At 59.1% G+C, this 13,712-nt stretch overlaps 2 protein-coding genes across 7 annotated transcripts in view; both read left to right on the top strand.

The window, feature by feature from the left end:
* D2HGDH (D-2-hydroxyglutarate dehydrogenase) overlaps positions 1-4,589 on the top strand; it is a 32,691-nt gene extending 28,102 nt beyond the window's left edge. For all 5 annotated transcript variants that reach the window (XM_010376983.2, XM_010376984.2, XM_010376982.2 and 2 more), the window contains one exon: positions 3,506-4,589. In XM_010376983.2, coding sequence (XP_010375285.2) covers positions 3,506-3,765 — 260 coding nt within the window. In that variant the 3' untranslated portion in view covers positions 3,766-4,589. The remainder of the gene's footprint in view (positions 1-3,505) is intronic.
* A 7,787-nt stretch (positions 4,590-12,376) lies between these two features.
* GAL3ST2 (galactose-3-O-sulfotransferase 2) overlaps positions 12,377-13,712 on the top strand; it is a 32,535-nt gene continuing 31,199 nt past the window's right edge. The window contains exon 1 of one of the 2 annotated variants that reach the window (XM_010376981.2): positions 12,377-12,527. In XM_010376981.2, coding sequence (XP_010375283.1) covers positions 12,499-12,527 — 29 coding nt within the window. In that variant the 5' untranslated portion in view covers positions 12,377-12,498. The remainder of the gene's footprint in view (positions 12,528-13,712) is intronic. The other variant, XM_030915934.1, reaches the window with a different exon arrangement.

Here is a 13,712-nt window from a genome sequence, read left to right as displayed (position 1 = left end):
CATACTGGCCAGGCTGGTCTCCAACTCCTGACCTCGTGATCCACCCACTTCGGTCTCCCAAAGTGCTGGGATTGCAGGCGTGAGCCGCCACGCCCGGCTGGCTTTTTCCTTCTTGCTGCTTTCAGCTCCTTCCGCCCGTCGTCTTTGGGGTTCTGCAGTTTCACTCTGGTTCGGCTGGGTGAGTGTTTTTTACCTGCCTGGCACTTGTTGGGCTTTGGGGTCTTGCTGGCTTTAGAAATTCCTCAGCCACCAGAGTCTCTTCAAACACTGTTTCTTCTCCCTCTCTTCTCTTCCTGGAACTCAGTCCAAGCCCCCTTGTTTCTTGTCGGCCGCTACCAGGGTCCCGGGTCCCGCCTCCCTCCACTCGCTGTTTGGATGCTATTTGCAGTGTCTCCGGCGTGGCGTTCTCTGCTGTGTGTGATCGGCCGTCAGACCTGTCTGTTAAGGTCTACAGGCCAGCCATGATGCGTTTCCCCTCCAGAAGATTGGCGTGGATATTTAAAAACTGCTTGGTCAGGTTTTGTGGTTTTGTTTTTTGTCTCTTATTTCTTTACATATGACACCTTTGTGTTCTGTGTCTGGAAATGACAGCGTCTGAGGTATTTGTGGGTCTGATTCTGACCTCGCCCGTGGTGGTTTGTCTTCTTGTGTGTGTGTTTTTGGCATGAGCTCATATTCGTTAGGTCTTTATCTGTAGGTATTATTTGAGGCCTGCAGGGGAGGTGGTTTGCTTCTGCAGTGGGTGGAGAGGGTGAGGGCCCGGGGCCCCTCCCAGAACCTCTGTAATCGGCACATTCTCACCTGGGTTTGGGACCCGAGGCAGCGTGAGTTTCGGCTGCAGACCCGGGTACAGGCTGGCCGTTGGTCGGGAATATAGTTGGGTGTTGCTTAATGACGGGCATGCGTCCTGAGAAATGTGTCATTAGGTGGTTTCCTTTTGTGCTAGCATCCCGGAGGGCACTCACACCCAGATGGGACAGCCTCTTCCACACCAAGGCTGTGTGGTGTTGCCATTACCCCAGGTGACAAACCACAGCCGTCATCCACGTAATGCCGGAAGCAGTTGTGAAACGGTGCTATGTGCCTGAACACAAAAGCTAATCCTAGAAAAGGGACCATAAAAATACGGTATAAAAGGTAAGAATGCCACACCTGTGTAGGGTGCCCATCACGAGTGGGTCTCGCGGGACTGGAGGTTGCTCTGGCGAAGCTGTGGGTGAAGGGTGAGGGATTGCAAAGGCCTAGGAAATGACCAGACCCTACTCTAGACTTTATAAACACTGCGTACTGAGGCTACCCTAAACTGATATTAACAAGTAATTGGCCAGGCGCGGTGGCTCATGCCTGTAATCCCAGCACTTTGGGAGGCCGAGGCAGGCGGATCACCTGATGTCAGGAGTTTGAGACCAGCCTCAACATGGAGAAACCCCATCTCTACTAAAAATACAAAATGAGCTGGGCGTGGTGGCCGGTGCCTGTAATCCCAGCTGCTCCCAGGAGGCTGAGGCAGGAGAATTGCTTGGACCTGGGAGACAGAGGTTGCGGTGAACCGAGATTACACCATTGTACTCCAGCCTGGGCAACAAGAGCGAAACTCCGTCTGAAAAAAAAAAAAGTAATTGTGCTACAACATGGTGGCATCATAATTAAGGTGATGGCAATTTTTCAGCTCCATTTTAATGTTATGGAACCAACATCATCTCTGTGGTCCGGTGTTGGGTGAAACATTGTTATGAAGCATGACTGTATTCACATACTCTGTGGAAGCCAGGCATGTGGCTCACACCTGTAATCTCAGCGCTTTGGGAAGCCGAGGTGGGAGGACTGCTCGAGGTCAGGAGTTCAAGACCAGCCTGGTCAACATGGTGAAACATCCCACCATCTCTGTAAAAAAAAATAATTAGCCAGGTGTGGCGGTACCTGCCTGCAGTCCCAGCTACTCAGGAGGCAGAGGTAGGAGGACTGCTTGAGCACAGGAGGATGAAGCAGTGAGCTAGGATTGCTCTACTGCACTCCGGCCTGGGTGACAGAGGGAGACCCTGTCTCAAAAAGCAAAGCAAAACGAACATTTTCTGTGGATGTGGTTTTTCTCTTTCACAACCAGTCCTCCCTGGGCAAGTCCCTCCCTCTCTGGCCTGAGTCTGTGGGGACTGGGCGGGGTGGGGACTGTGGGCGGGGTCCCTGCTGAACTCCCTGCCTCGGGTCTGTTCTCTCAGGGGTGGAGAAATCTTTTTCTGTCTACCCTTTCTAGTTCCCAGCTGGGCTGGACCCTGCAGCTACCCGCAGATTAATAGAAATACAGAGGCTCATCGACACGTGTTTCATGTCTGCTTGGGAGTGGCCAGGGAATGAGGGATTCTCAAGAGCTGGCTGTGAATTCAGGCCCATGTGGCGTCCTCAGCAAACAGTCAAGTTTTAGGGACGTCACATGACAGGACATGGACTGTGAGTCTCCAGGAGGCATCTTGGAGGAGGCAGGGAGCTGGCAGAGGATGGCAGGGCCTGGAGCCGCCTTTACCTTTGTGGGTTCTGGTGGAGGGAGGGTCTTTGCCCTTGTCATTCTGTGCTGCTCTTAGGCAGGACCTGAGTCGGGGGAGCTTTTTTGGATCTGCCGCTTCTCTGTTGCCTTTGTGGGAAAACAGCCCTCACCCCAGCATGGCACAGTTGGGGGTGGTGCGTCCCGGTTTACCTCTGGGGCTCCTCCTCAGTGTGCAGCTCTGCGTTAAAAGCCACTGGTCTCGTCTGGGCAGCCCTTGAGCTGGTTTCTGGCTTCGTCTCCTGCTGGCCCGGAGGTGGGGCGGGATCCTCACTTGGCTCTGACCTTGGCTGTCCCCAGCCTCTTCTGTGAGCCGTCGCCTTCTTCACCTCTGAGGTCAGAAGAGAAGATTGTGCGTGGGGTGGGCCAGGGCCAAGGTGTGCTTGGAGAGCCACCACCCTGGGGGCTCAGTGTAGGGTGAGTGGACCAGAGAGGAGGCGGCTGGGAGCCAGGGCTTTGTCTGCAGTGAGCACTGGCTGGGCAGCTCCAGGGGAGATGTCCGTGGGGTGGGGGCATCCAGATAGAGCTACCATGGGCGCCACTGCGGACCCTTCCATCTGACCAGGTGCTGGGGGTACAGACTGGGAGACTGTCTGGGCTCTTCCAGGTCAGGAGGAAGGCAGTGACAGGCAGGCCATGCAGTTGCTCATGTGCTCACTCTCCGCCTGGGGAGATGCGAGTCCTGGGCAGAGGGAGTAGGAAGAGTGGGGAGAACTTGGGGAGATGGGAGCCCTGGGCAGAGGGAGTAGGAAGATCGGGGAGAACTTGGGGAAAGAAGCAGGGAGAAGCCAAGGTAGCAGCGGCCCCAGAGGAGGGGTCGGCACGTCCGGGGCGGGTGGCATGAGGGTGAGGCTCAGCCCGGGGTCTGAGGGTTGCTAGGGAGGGGATCTTGGGAGGGGCTGTTGGGGGAGGAGGGGGGTTCTGGGGGCTGCCCCGCCCAGCCTGACCTGTGTACCTTTGTCCCTCCAGGAGATGGTAACCTGCACCTCAATGTGACGGCGGAGGCCTTCAGCGCGTCGCTCCTGGGCGCCCTGGAGCCCCACGTGTATGAGTGGACGGCCAGGCAGCAGGGCAGCGTCAGTGCAGAGCATGGCGTGGGCTTCAGGAAGAGGGACGTGCTGGGCTACAGCAAGCCACCTGAGGCCCTGCAGCTCATGCAGCAGCTCAAGGCCCTGCTGGACCCCAAGGGCATCCTCAACCCCTACAAGATGCTGCCCAGCCAGGCCTGACGGCCGCTCCCACTACTGCCAAGGCCCGCTGGGGGTCAGCGGATGGCTCTCGGGCGGGAGCGTTGGCAGTGGCTCTGAGTGATGAGCCGGCAGTGGGCAGGGCACCAGGCACCTAGTTGGAGGGACTGGGAGCCCACACTGGGGAACTGCTGGACGCAGGCCCTCAGGCAGGAGCGTCTGGCAGAGCGGGGAACGCGGCAGGCTCCCTCCTTTGCAGGGCGAGGTGGGGCCTCTGCGGCCATCCTGGACGGGCCGGGGTGGCGGCAGCTTTGCCCACGTGGAGGCGGGGCTGGGTCTCACTTGCCTGGTGGTGGTCCCTGGCTCCACCTTGCCTGCTGCAGTCTGGGGAGCTGACACTGGGTGGTTCTTCCGCCTATTTGCTGCTGGTTCCCCAGGCAGTGCGTGGGCAGCGGGGGGCTGTGGGCAGGACCACGCGGGCCATGATCATGGGTTGTCGAGATGACCAGAACGCTATGGCTCTGCTGAATGGAGCCAGGTCCCTCAGGCCGTGGACGCCCTCGGGAGGGGTGACTGTGGCTTGTGTCTGGGCCTGAGTGACAGGCATGTGTCATTTCCCCCATCTTCTAGAGGGCTGCCAGCTGGGAAGACAGTTATCAGGGCGAGCTGTGCTCTGAGTCTCAGGTTCTACTTCTATGAAGAACGTGGTGCTGCGGGCGAGGGCTCCGGCGCGGACAGGGGCCACTGCAGAGTGCGTTTCTGCTCGTCAGCTGCGCTGGGTAGCGGATGGGCTGGGCGATGCAGCTGGACGCACATCTCTTTCTGTCATGAATGTCCAGTAAAAATCTGAATTGGTTACAACCTTCTCTTTGCTTCTGTTACTGGAAATCATCTTGGGAAGCCCGTCACGAAGGGCCTGTGCATCCCGTTTACAGCCCCCAGACCACTGGGCCATGGTGTAGCCGGGCCTGACGCTACTGTGACTGTCACTGTGCCCCCTGTCCCCATGCACTGTCCTGGTGGCAGCTGAGCTCCCACCGGCTGCACAGGGCAGGCCTGGGCATGGAACGGGCACCTTGTAACCCTTGGTGGTCCTGGAGGCCCTCGGTGGCTGTACCTGACCAAGGTGGATCCGTGGGCCCCTCCTGTCTCTGTGGGCATCCAGAATCTCGGATCCTGCTCAGAGGGGGAAACGTACCTCTGGCCCACCACCCTGCAGAGCCCGCCTGCGTAGCCGGGGCCTCTGTGGACCGGCCACATCCTCCTGGTGGAGGTTCTCGGGGGATGGGGTGGGGGCCTTTGTCCAGCATGATCTTTTTTTTTGAGACAGGATCTTACTCTGTCACCCAGGCTGGAGTGCAGGGGTACAGTCAGCTCAGTGCAGCCTCAACCTCCTGGGCTCAAGTGATCCTCCCACCTCAGCCTCCTGAGTAGCTGGGAGTACAGGTGTGAGCCGTCATGCCCAGATTATTTATTTATTTATTTATTTTGAGACAGAGTCTCACTCTGTCACCCAGGCTGGAGTGTGATCTCGGCTCACTGCAAGCTCCACCTCCCGGGTTCACGCCATGCTTCTGCCTCAGCCTCACAAGTAGCTGGGACTACCGGCACCTGCCACCACGCCCGGCAAATTTTTTGTATTTTTAGTAAAGATGGGGTTTCACCGTGTTAGCCAGATGGTCTCGATCTCCTGACCTCATGATCCGCCTGCCTTGGCCTCCCAAAGTGCTGGGATTCCAGGCATGAGCTACCACGCCTGGCCATGCCCAGATAATTTTTAAAATTTTTTTGTAGAGATGAGGTCTCCCTGTGTTGCCCAGGCTGGTCTTGAACTCCAGCAGCCTCCCACCTCAGCCTTCCAAAGTGTTGGAATTACAGGCCTGAGCCTCTGTGTCCAGCCGATCCAGCATGCTTTTAAGGCACAAATCGGGCACTTTCATGCCCCTCACACTGGCCCAGCAGAACCAGTGGGTTCCAATGCCTGAGCTACTCCCTGCTGTGCCTGGGGGCACCTGGGGCTGTCCTGCCTCTCTGGCCAAGGCCTGGCTCTGTCCCTGGGCTGTGGCCACTCTTCTGTCATCCCAGGCTGGGTACCCATGGGCAGCCCTACAGTATCTGTTGCACAGAGCAGAACTCAGGCTGCATGGGTGCCTGACAGGAAGCCCCACAGCATGTGCCCGTGTGCCCCGAGGTCCGCCAGTAGCTCCTCCTCTTCCCTCTGACCTCTGGTTGGGGGCTGGCCATTTTTCCGCTTGTTCCTCTAGCTCCGCTACCAGGCACATGGTCCCTGCTGGGTAGGCTGCAGGCCAGGGTGAGTTGCTGACCTTCTGACCCTGGCTGTGCACCTGCCATCCTGTCCTGGGTGGCTGCTACTGGCCCAGGGGTGGCTTGGGGGCTTTCAAGTTTCTGCCCATGCTGGCTGCACGACCCCACGTCCCTCCCCTGGGTAGGGACCTGTGATTCTCAGAGCTGGGGTCCATCGCCCTCCTAAGGGCCCCCTTCGCCCTGGCCATGGTCTAAATGCTCACTCCTGTTGTTGGAGAGGCCAGCCGGGTGACGGAAAAGCCCAGAGCCCCGCGCTTCCTGTGAGGATCTGGGCTCAGCACGGGCTATGGTACAGAGGCCTGGCCTCGCCTGCTAAGGGACACCAGCTGGCAGTGCCTGCGGAGGGCGGAGGAGGAATTCCTCCCTCTAGTGCCCTCTGGACCCTGGGAGAGCAGGACCTCTGTGTCCACACTGCCTGCCGCCGGGCCTCTGGGGACTGGGGAAGCAGACACGGTCCCAGGACTGTTGCGGGAGGAAGAGGCTGTGGCTGCTCTTTCCCGGGGTTCTGGCTCCAGGAGGCTCTGGTGACCATTGGGCTGGAGCAGACCAGTGCTGGGCACGTCCTGCCAGTGCCAGCCCCGCCGCCAGCCATGGGCACTTGTTCCTGGAGCTCCGTGGCTGGGTCCCGCCATCTCCACTGCTGCCCTGCCTTGCCATATTCACCTCCAGTTGATCCAGCAATGGGGACGGGCTTCTTAGAACCCCCTCAGGCTTTCCTTTTGTGCCTTTAGATGACGTGAAATACAGCACAGCCAGGCAAAGCAGGTGCCAGAGACACTGGCTGGCCCGAGGAACGGCCTGTCTGCCGTGAGGAAAACGCACGCCGCAGGGTGGCTGGGAGGCCGTGAGTTTTCGCATGCTGGAAACCTGCCGTGTTTCTCTACCTAACAGGAAAATCTGGTAAGACCCGGTCACATCCAGGCGGGCTGTGTGCCTCGCAACCCGTGTGTTAACACAGGCTCCCAGTGACTGATGCGGGAGAGCTCGGTGAATCTGCATGAGGCCGCTGGCCTTGGTGCCCCGGAGACAGCTCCCCCAGCGGCCACGTGACGTTGATGCGTGTCTGTGGTCAGGTGTGTGCAGAGAGTGCCGCATGGCCTGACCTCCCAGCCGGAGGCTCTGACAAGGCCTGCATCCACACGGAAGGAGCAGTGGAGAGCCCAAGTGTGTGGGGAGGAAGGCGGGTTCTGACCCTGTTCTTCTGCAGCGGCTCCAGCCGGGGTTGTTGGGACAGGGGAGGTGCTGAGGGGGGGCCTTTGTGTTTGGATTAGAAGCTGGCGATTGTCGCATTAAGACCTCTAAGCTGCTGCAACGTGAGAAGATGTTACACAACCAGGGCCCCTGGGCTGAGGCCGAGCAGGGGGCCGGGCGAGTGGCGGGAAGGGCCCCAGGCAGGGCCAGAGCTGCCTGTGCACAGCAGGAGAGAGGGGAGAAGTTGCGGGCCTGGTGGTCTCAGCCCCAGGCAAAATGGAGTGTGGGGGAGGACGCTGCCCGTCCCTTCACTCCCCCAGGACGGCTGGCCCCTGGGAGAGCCCCTGGGGGAGCCAGTTTCCTGTAAGCAGAAGGGCAAGTGGTTGGGATCCAGGGGTGTCTGACAGTTGTGGACTCAGGGCCCAGAGGAAGGGTTTGGGATTTGGGGCTCCTGTGACCCCACAGGTCCCTGAAGACGTCCATCAGGACCTTGGCTGTGCGGAGGTGCAGGGTCCAGCCCTACAGGGCTTAGCAGGTGTTTTCCCTGTGTGTGGAGATGAGAGATTGTAATAAATAAAGACACAAGATAAAGAGAGAAAGAGAAAGCAGCTGGGCCCTGGGGACCACTGCCATCAAGACGCGGAAACCGGTAGTGGCCCCGAACGGCTGGGCTCGCTGATATTTATTGCATCCAAGACAAGGGGGCAGGGTAAGGAGGGTGAATCTTCTAAGTGATTGACAAGGTGAAGTCAGTCATGTGATTACAGGATGGGGACCCTTCCCTTTTAGGTAGCTGAAGCAGAGAGAGAAGGCAGCATACGTCAGATTTTCTTATCTGCACTTATAAGAAAGATTAAAGACTTTAAGACTTTCACTATTTCTTTTACCGCTATCTACTACAAACTTCAAAGAGGAAGCAGGAGTATGGGAGGAGCATGATATGCAACAAAGAGTAATATTAAAAGCTAATGATTAATAATGTTTATAATGATGATTGATGATTGTCCATGATCATCTCTATATCTAATTTGTATCATGACTATTCTTATTCTAGCTATTTTCTTTATTATACTGAAACAGTTTGTGCTTCAGTCTCTTGCTTCAGTACCTAGGTAATCTTTCACCCACATGGAAGCAGAGGTGACAGGCGTGCAGGGCAGCCTGGACCCAGATGGCAGGCACGTCACTGACCAGTGACTGGGGCTCTGCCCACCTGGCCCGGTGCGTTGGCTCCCTCACTGTGCGGCTTCGCGCTGGCTGCTTTCCTGAGTCATCAGGGTTTAGTCCCTGTTCTGCTGCCTCTGAGCGCCTGTGACCTGCCAAGGCCCCTACCCTCAGCCTGGGTCCCTTGGGGTGCCGCTGACTGTCTGGGACCCTGAGGCTGCCCCTGTGGTAGGTGTGTCCACCCCCACACCCACCCAGGCGACGCAGAGGAATGAAAAATCATGCCTCAAGGAGCTGGTCCAGGGCCGGGAGCAGTGGCTTATGCCTGGAATCCCAGCACTTTGAGAGGCCGAGGTGGGAGGGCTGCTTGAGCCCACGAGTTTGAGAACAGCTTGGGCACACATGGTGAGACTGTCTCCACAAAAAATTAAAAATAGCCAGGTGTGGTGGCACGCACCTAGAGTTCCAGCTACAGAAAGCTCTTACAGGGGAGGAGGGATAAGCCTGAGCTCAAGAGGTCGAGGCTCCAGGGAACCCCAAGTGATTGCACCACTGCACTCCAGCCTGGGTGACAGAGCGACACCATCTCTTGGGAAAAATAAAAAGGAGCTGGTCAGGGAGGCCTAGAGCAAATAGCTGCTAGAATGTGGCACTGCCCAGGGCGGGGAGGGCTGGGGGCCCTTGAGGTGGACTAGGAGCCTGAGTTGAGGGTTGGGGGCAGGTGGAGGGGCCGGAAGGCCCGGGGCTGTCTTAGGAGAGCCCTCCTGACACCTAGGCCCTGGGCCGTCTTCCTCCTGGTGGAACATCCCAGACCTGAGCCCTCTCACTCACTTTTCCTTGGACCTACATGCAAGGAGCTGGGTCAGCCATCTGCCCCCAGGCTGAGGCCCCAGGACAGGCCCCTCCTCACTTTGGTAGCGGTCAGACACAGGGTGGGCGCAAGCCCTTGGCAATGCTCCCCGACACTGCCCCTTGGACCTCAGGGGTGTGGGGAGGACAGACCAGGGCAGGACCCAGGAGGCCACGAGGGTGGGTGGGAGTCACGGTCCTGGCAGCCCCACATTCAAGGATTCTGCCCTCCTGTACCTACCCCCGGAGGGGGAAACTCTTGAGGGAGCATGGGCCCTGTCTCCCTGCCTGCCCTTCTGGGAGATCAAGAGTTGCTGTGAAATTTCTAGAACAGTGCCTGGCCTGGCGGACGGGCATGGAGGCACCTCCTGGGTGTGCCCTGGCTGTGGCCTGACAGGGCTGGAGTCCTGTTGGGCTGTGGGCAGGTCCTCAGACGGCCTCCCGGCTCCTGCCTCACCCCCTCACCACAGCCCCTGTGCCAGCGGCTGTGCAAACAGAGGCCAGGAAGCGAGGTGATGCTCCCTTTGTTTCTGGCAAAGCGTGTGGCACCTGGAGCCACCTTCCGGGTTCACGGCCCTGGGGCCCTGGGGAGGGAGGGAACGGGGTGCACAGTGGCCAGGGATGTTCAGCGTCACCGGTGGAAGGGGTGAAACCCATTCTTCCTAGTGGTGAGGGTTTGCCCTTTACTCCGGAAAGCAGACTGTGGAGCAGGGCCCACTTCAAAGCACAGGGCTGGGGGCTGCGACCTTGGCCCTCTGTGGACAAGGGAAAGGCGGGTGGCCCTGGACTGGTGAAGGACTGGCCATGAGGAGTTCTGTAGGGGCCCCCCTCCTGCCAGCCTCCAGCCCACAGTTGACCACTGCCTGCCCTGGAGCAGGAGATTTCCTTCCTGCAGCCCTGGATCTGAGACCCAGAAGCTGACTCCATCCTTTGTCTGTTCTGTTCTGAGGCCACCCCTGCCCCTACCTCGAGGTGGCCCTGGGCTTGCCCGCCCACCCGCCTGCAGTGTCGGCTGAAGAGGGTAACATGCATGCACCCTGCTGGCTGCTCCCGGCTGCTTCCTGCCGGCTTCCTGCCGTGCCCCGACTGTGCCCCGCTGGCCTTGGGTCTGGTGGGCGTAGCCCTCCTGATGGCACCAGGTCACACGCTGGAGCACGTGGGGCTCGTGATGCTGATGGAGGCGGGTTCCTGGGCATGTGGAGCTGTCCCTTACATGAAGCAGCTGAGGGGCCTCCGGCCAGCCCCCCCAACCCCAGGGGTTAGGGCTGTGCCATGGGGGCGTGGGCATCTCCTCTGGCAAACAACATGTGCATTTGATTGGCATTCCTGAGTCACCGTGGACCAGGCAGCCTGCCAGAGCGGCTGATTCTTAGCGGGGAGCTGGGGCCGGGCAGACACCCTGACTCCCTGGGGCTCCCAGCAGGGCCCCACTGGCAACAGGCAGCCTCCTCCCTCTGGCTGCCGGGCCTCTGTCCCTTTCCCAGCCTGGGGCTGGGGCCACCGCTCCACACCACACTGCACTGTCCTTGTCTGCCCCAGCAGAGGGTGAAGGTGGCTGGTGGCTGAGGACCCCCTGCCCAGGCCCACACTTCTTGCTCAGGCCCCATAAGTCACTTGGGATCTGGAGAGCTGGGACTTCGACCTGGGAGGGAGGCACCTGGCCATGACCCTCAGGCATGTGTAGAGAGGTGCCTGGCTGTGACTCTCAGGCTGTGACCCTCAGGCGTGTGTCCCTGGCAGGTTGCTGTCCACCGGCCCCACCGTCTGTAACGCGTGGCTCGGTCAAGGTGATTCCGGAGTAAAGACCCATGAGACGACATCTTTGTTCCTAGGCTGAGCCTGTGGTGCCCTGGGCAGGGCGGGTGGAAGAAGCAGCGGGGAGGCCTTGACGACGGAATGCAGAGGGCGCAGGGCTTGCCGGGTGGAGAGCTGCCCAGCCATGCCAGCAAGGCCCCGGCGTCCCTCCCACCTGCCGTTAGCACCAGGAGCTGCTCTGCTGGCGCCTCCCGCAGACTCGGGCTCTGGAGGTCTACAGAGCAGCCGGGAGGGTGATGCCCAGGCAGGGGTGGAGGCACCAGGCCCCTGGGTTGCAGATGGAGGTAAATGGGGGAAGGGAGGCCGGGGGTCTCTGGGCCTCTCACCAGCAGCTGCCCAGCCCAGGGTCTCTGATACCAGGGAGTCCATGTCTGCTCGGTCCCTCCTCCAAGCCTGTCAGCCCACCCTCATTTCTGCCTCTGTGGCTGTGTGGTCTGCACCCACCCGAACCAGGCACTGGCTGGGGCAGGGAAGCTGCCTTGGGCTGGGGCCAATCCCGGAATCCAGGCTCAGTTGGCACCAACAGGGAGGTGTTATGGGAAGGTGGAGAACTTGGCGTCAGAGGGCATGGCGGCCACCAGGGCTGGTGGGATGGGGCGAGGGTGGTGGTGACTCGTGGCCCGTAGCTCTGAGGAGCATCTGGCTTTCCTGTGGATTCGCTGTAGCACCTGGTCACAATGTTGCAGCATTTCCCTGGCTGCTTGTCTCTGAATTAATATCTGTTTCCTGAAGAGAGAAATGAATTTTCATGGCGTAAAATCTAAACAAATATTTCTATTTATTTTCCACTCCTATTGTCCTGTTTCAGAACTTATTGTCCAGCCCAAGATTTTAAAAAGTCAGATTTTCATTTAGTGTGAAGCAGGCTCAGGAGGAGGAGCGGGAGAAAGAAGAGGAGGAGGAGGAGGGGGAGGAAGCTGGGGACTCAGGCTGGGCTTTCCTTGCTCATCCTCACAATGGCCACAGGGCCCGCTGCCCTCTCATCTGCGTCAGGTCCTGAGTTCTGAGTCCAGAAGCCCTCGCTGTGCTGTTGGAGCCCACCAAGCCCGTCCCTTGTGGGGACAGCTCCCTCCAAGCCCCCCTGGGGGATGGACACTGAGGGTGGGGCAGGGGAGCAAGGGTAGGTCCCAGGCAGGTCCTCCCAGGGCCTGGTGAACACAGCGGCCCTTCGAGGGCTCCCCAGACTCCCTCAGCCAGTTCTTCCTGAGAACAGAACAGTTAAGACCAAGCCCTCCGAAGGAGGTGCAGGGAGAGGGCGTGGCTCCCGTCCCAGGAGGCAGGTGAACTTCTGGGGATTCCAGCTCCTGCCCCACAGCTGCACCCTGCCTGTGCCTGTGCCCTGGGGAACCCAGAGCCGGCAGGGGCCAAGGCAGTGGGACCTCGGGGGAGCTCAAGCCTCAACTGTCCCCTCGCTGGAGGCTGGAGGCCAAAATGGTGTCCACGCTGGGCGGCTTGCAGAGGTAAGGGGGGCAACTGGGCCCTCCCAGGTGGACAAAGCGCGTCATCTGTGGCTATTCTGAGACTGACAGGAGTGGGTTTTGTGTTTGTCTTTCAAAGGAAGTGACTTGGATCCTAGTCAGGCTTCCCTGAATTCACCTGCCTTGGCTTCATTTCGGACGTAGGGGGCCCCTCCTGCCCAGGTCTGGGGCTGCTCCTGGGTATTTGGGGGTTCTGGGATGTGGGGTCCAGTGAGGAAGCTGTCCCCCAACACTGGCATGGAGATGCTCAAGTGTCCAGCTGACGGCCGGGGAGGGCGAGACCTGCTGGGCTTGGGACCTCCCAGTCTCAGCCTGTGGCTCAGGCCCGTGGCTGGGCTGTGGTGGTGGGAGTGCCAGGTGCTTGCTGGAACGCTGGTGGTGTGTGCGCATTAGGGTGCTCCCGGGGCTCTGGGTGGTGAGGGGAAGCTGGGCTCTGCTGTGCTGTCTGCCTTCTATAAACAGAGGGGAGGTGGATTTCTTCCCAGTTAGGTTTGAAGGGGAGGTGGGTGTAGCTAGGAATGCCTTGCATTTTCCTTCTCCTGCTCGCCATCCTGTTTGGGGTGATTCCAGGGCAGTTCGAAGCCGTTCCTGCGCTCGCAGGTCCCTACCTTCCCGGGGTCTGTGCTGCTATGAATTCACTCACCTTCCTTTAAGGAGTGACTTAAAATCAGCTGTTGGGACACTGGCCAAGGACACCCTGTCACAGGGCTGAGAGGTGTGGGGCCAGCTGCCTGGCCTGGACTGTCCTAGGTGCCCCCTCCTGTGGAGGTTGTGGCCATATTGTGAAGAGGCCCAGAGCCTGGGGAATCAGGCTCACTTGATTAGCTGGGGCCAAGCTGAGGCCCCACTGGCTGCCCTGGGGCCCCCTGAGGTCTACCAGGGCGGGTGTGCCTGACCCCAGCTGAGACTCTGTGAGTGAGACCTGGGCAACAAGAGTGAAACTACGTCTCCAAAAAAAAAAAAAAAAAAAAAAAAAAAAACCCACACCCACAAAAACTTTAATCTCAATTTTTTTCCTTTTCTTTCTTTCTTTCTTTTTTTTTTTCTTTGAGACGGAGTCTCACTCTGTTGCCCAGACTGGAGTGCAGTGGCACGATCTTGGCAAACTCCATCTCCTGAGTTCACGCCATTCTCCTACCTCAGCCTCCTGAGTAGCCGGGACCACAG

This window comes from Rhinopithecus roxellana, chromosome 14 (genome assembly GCF_007565055.1).
Source record: "Rhinopithecus roxellana isolate Shanxi Qingling chromosome 14, ASM756505v1, whole genome shotgun sequence".
In the NCBI taxonomy this organism is placed as follows: Eukaryota; Metazoa; Chordata; class Mammalia; order Primates; family Cercopithecidae; genus Rhinopithecus; species Rhinopithecus roxellana.
Note: the sequence above shows the minus strand (reverse complement) of the source record. Positions and strands in the feature narration are given on the sequence as shown.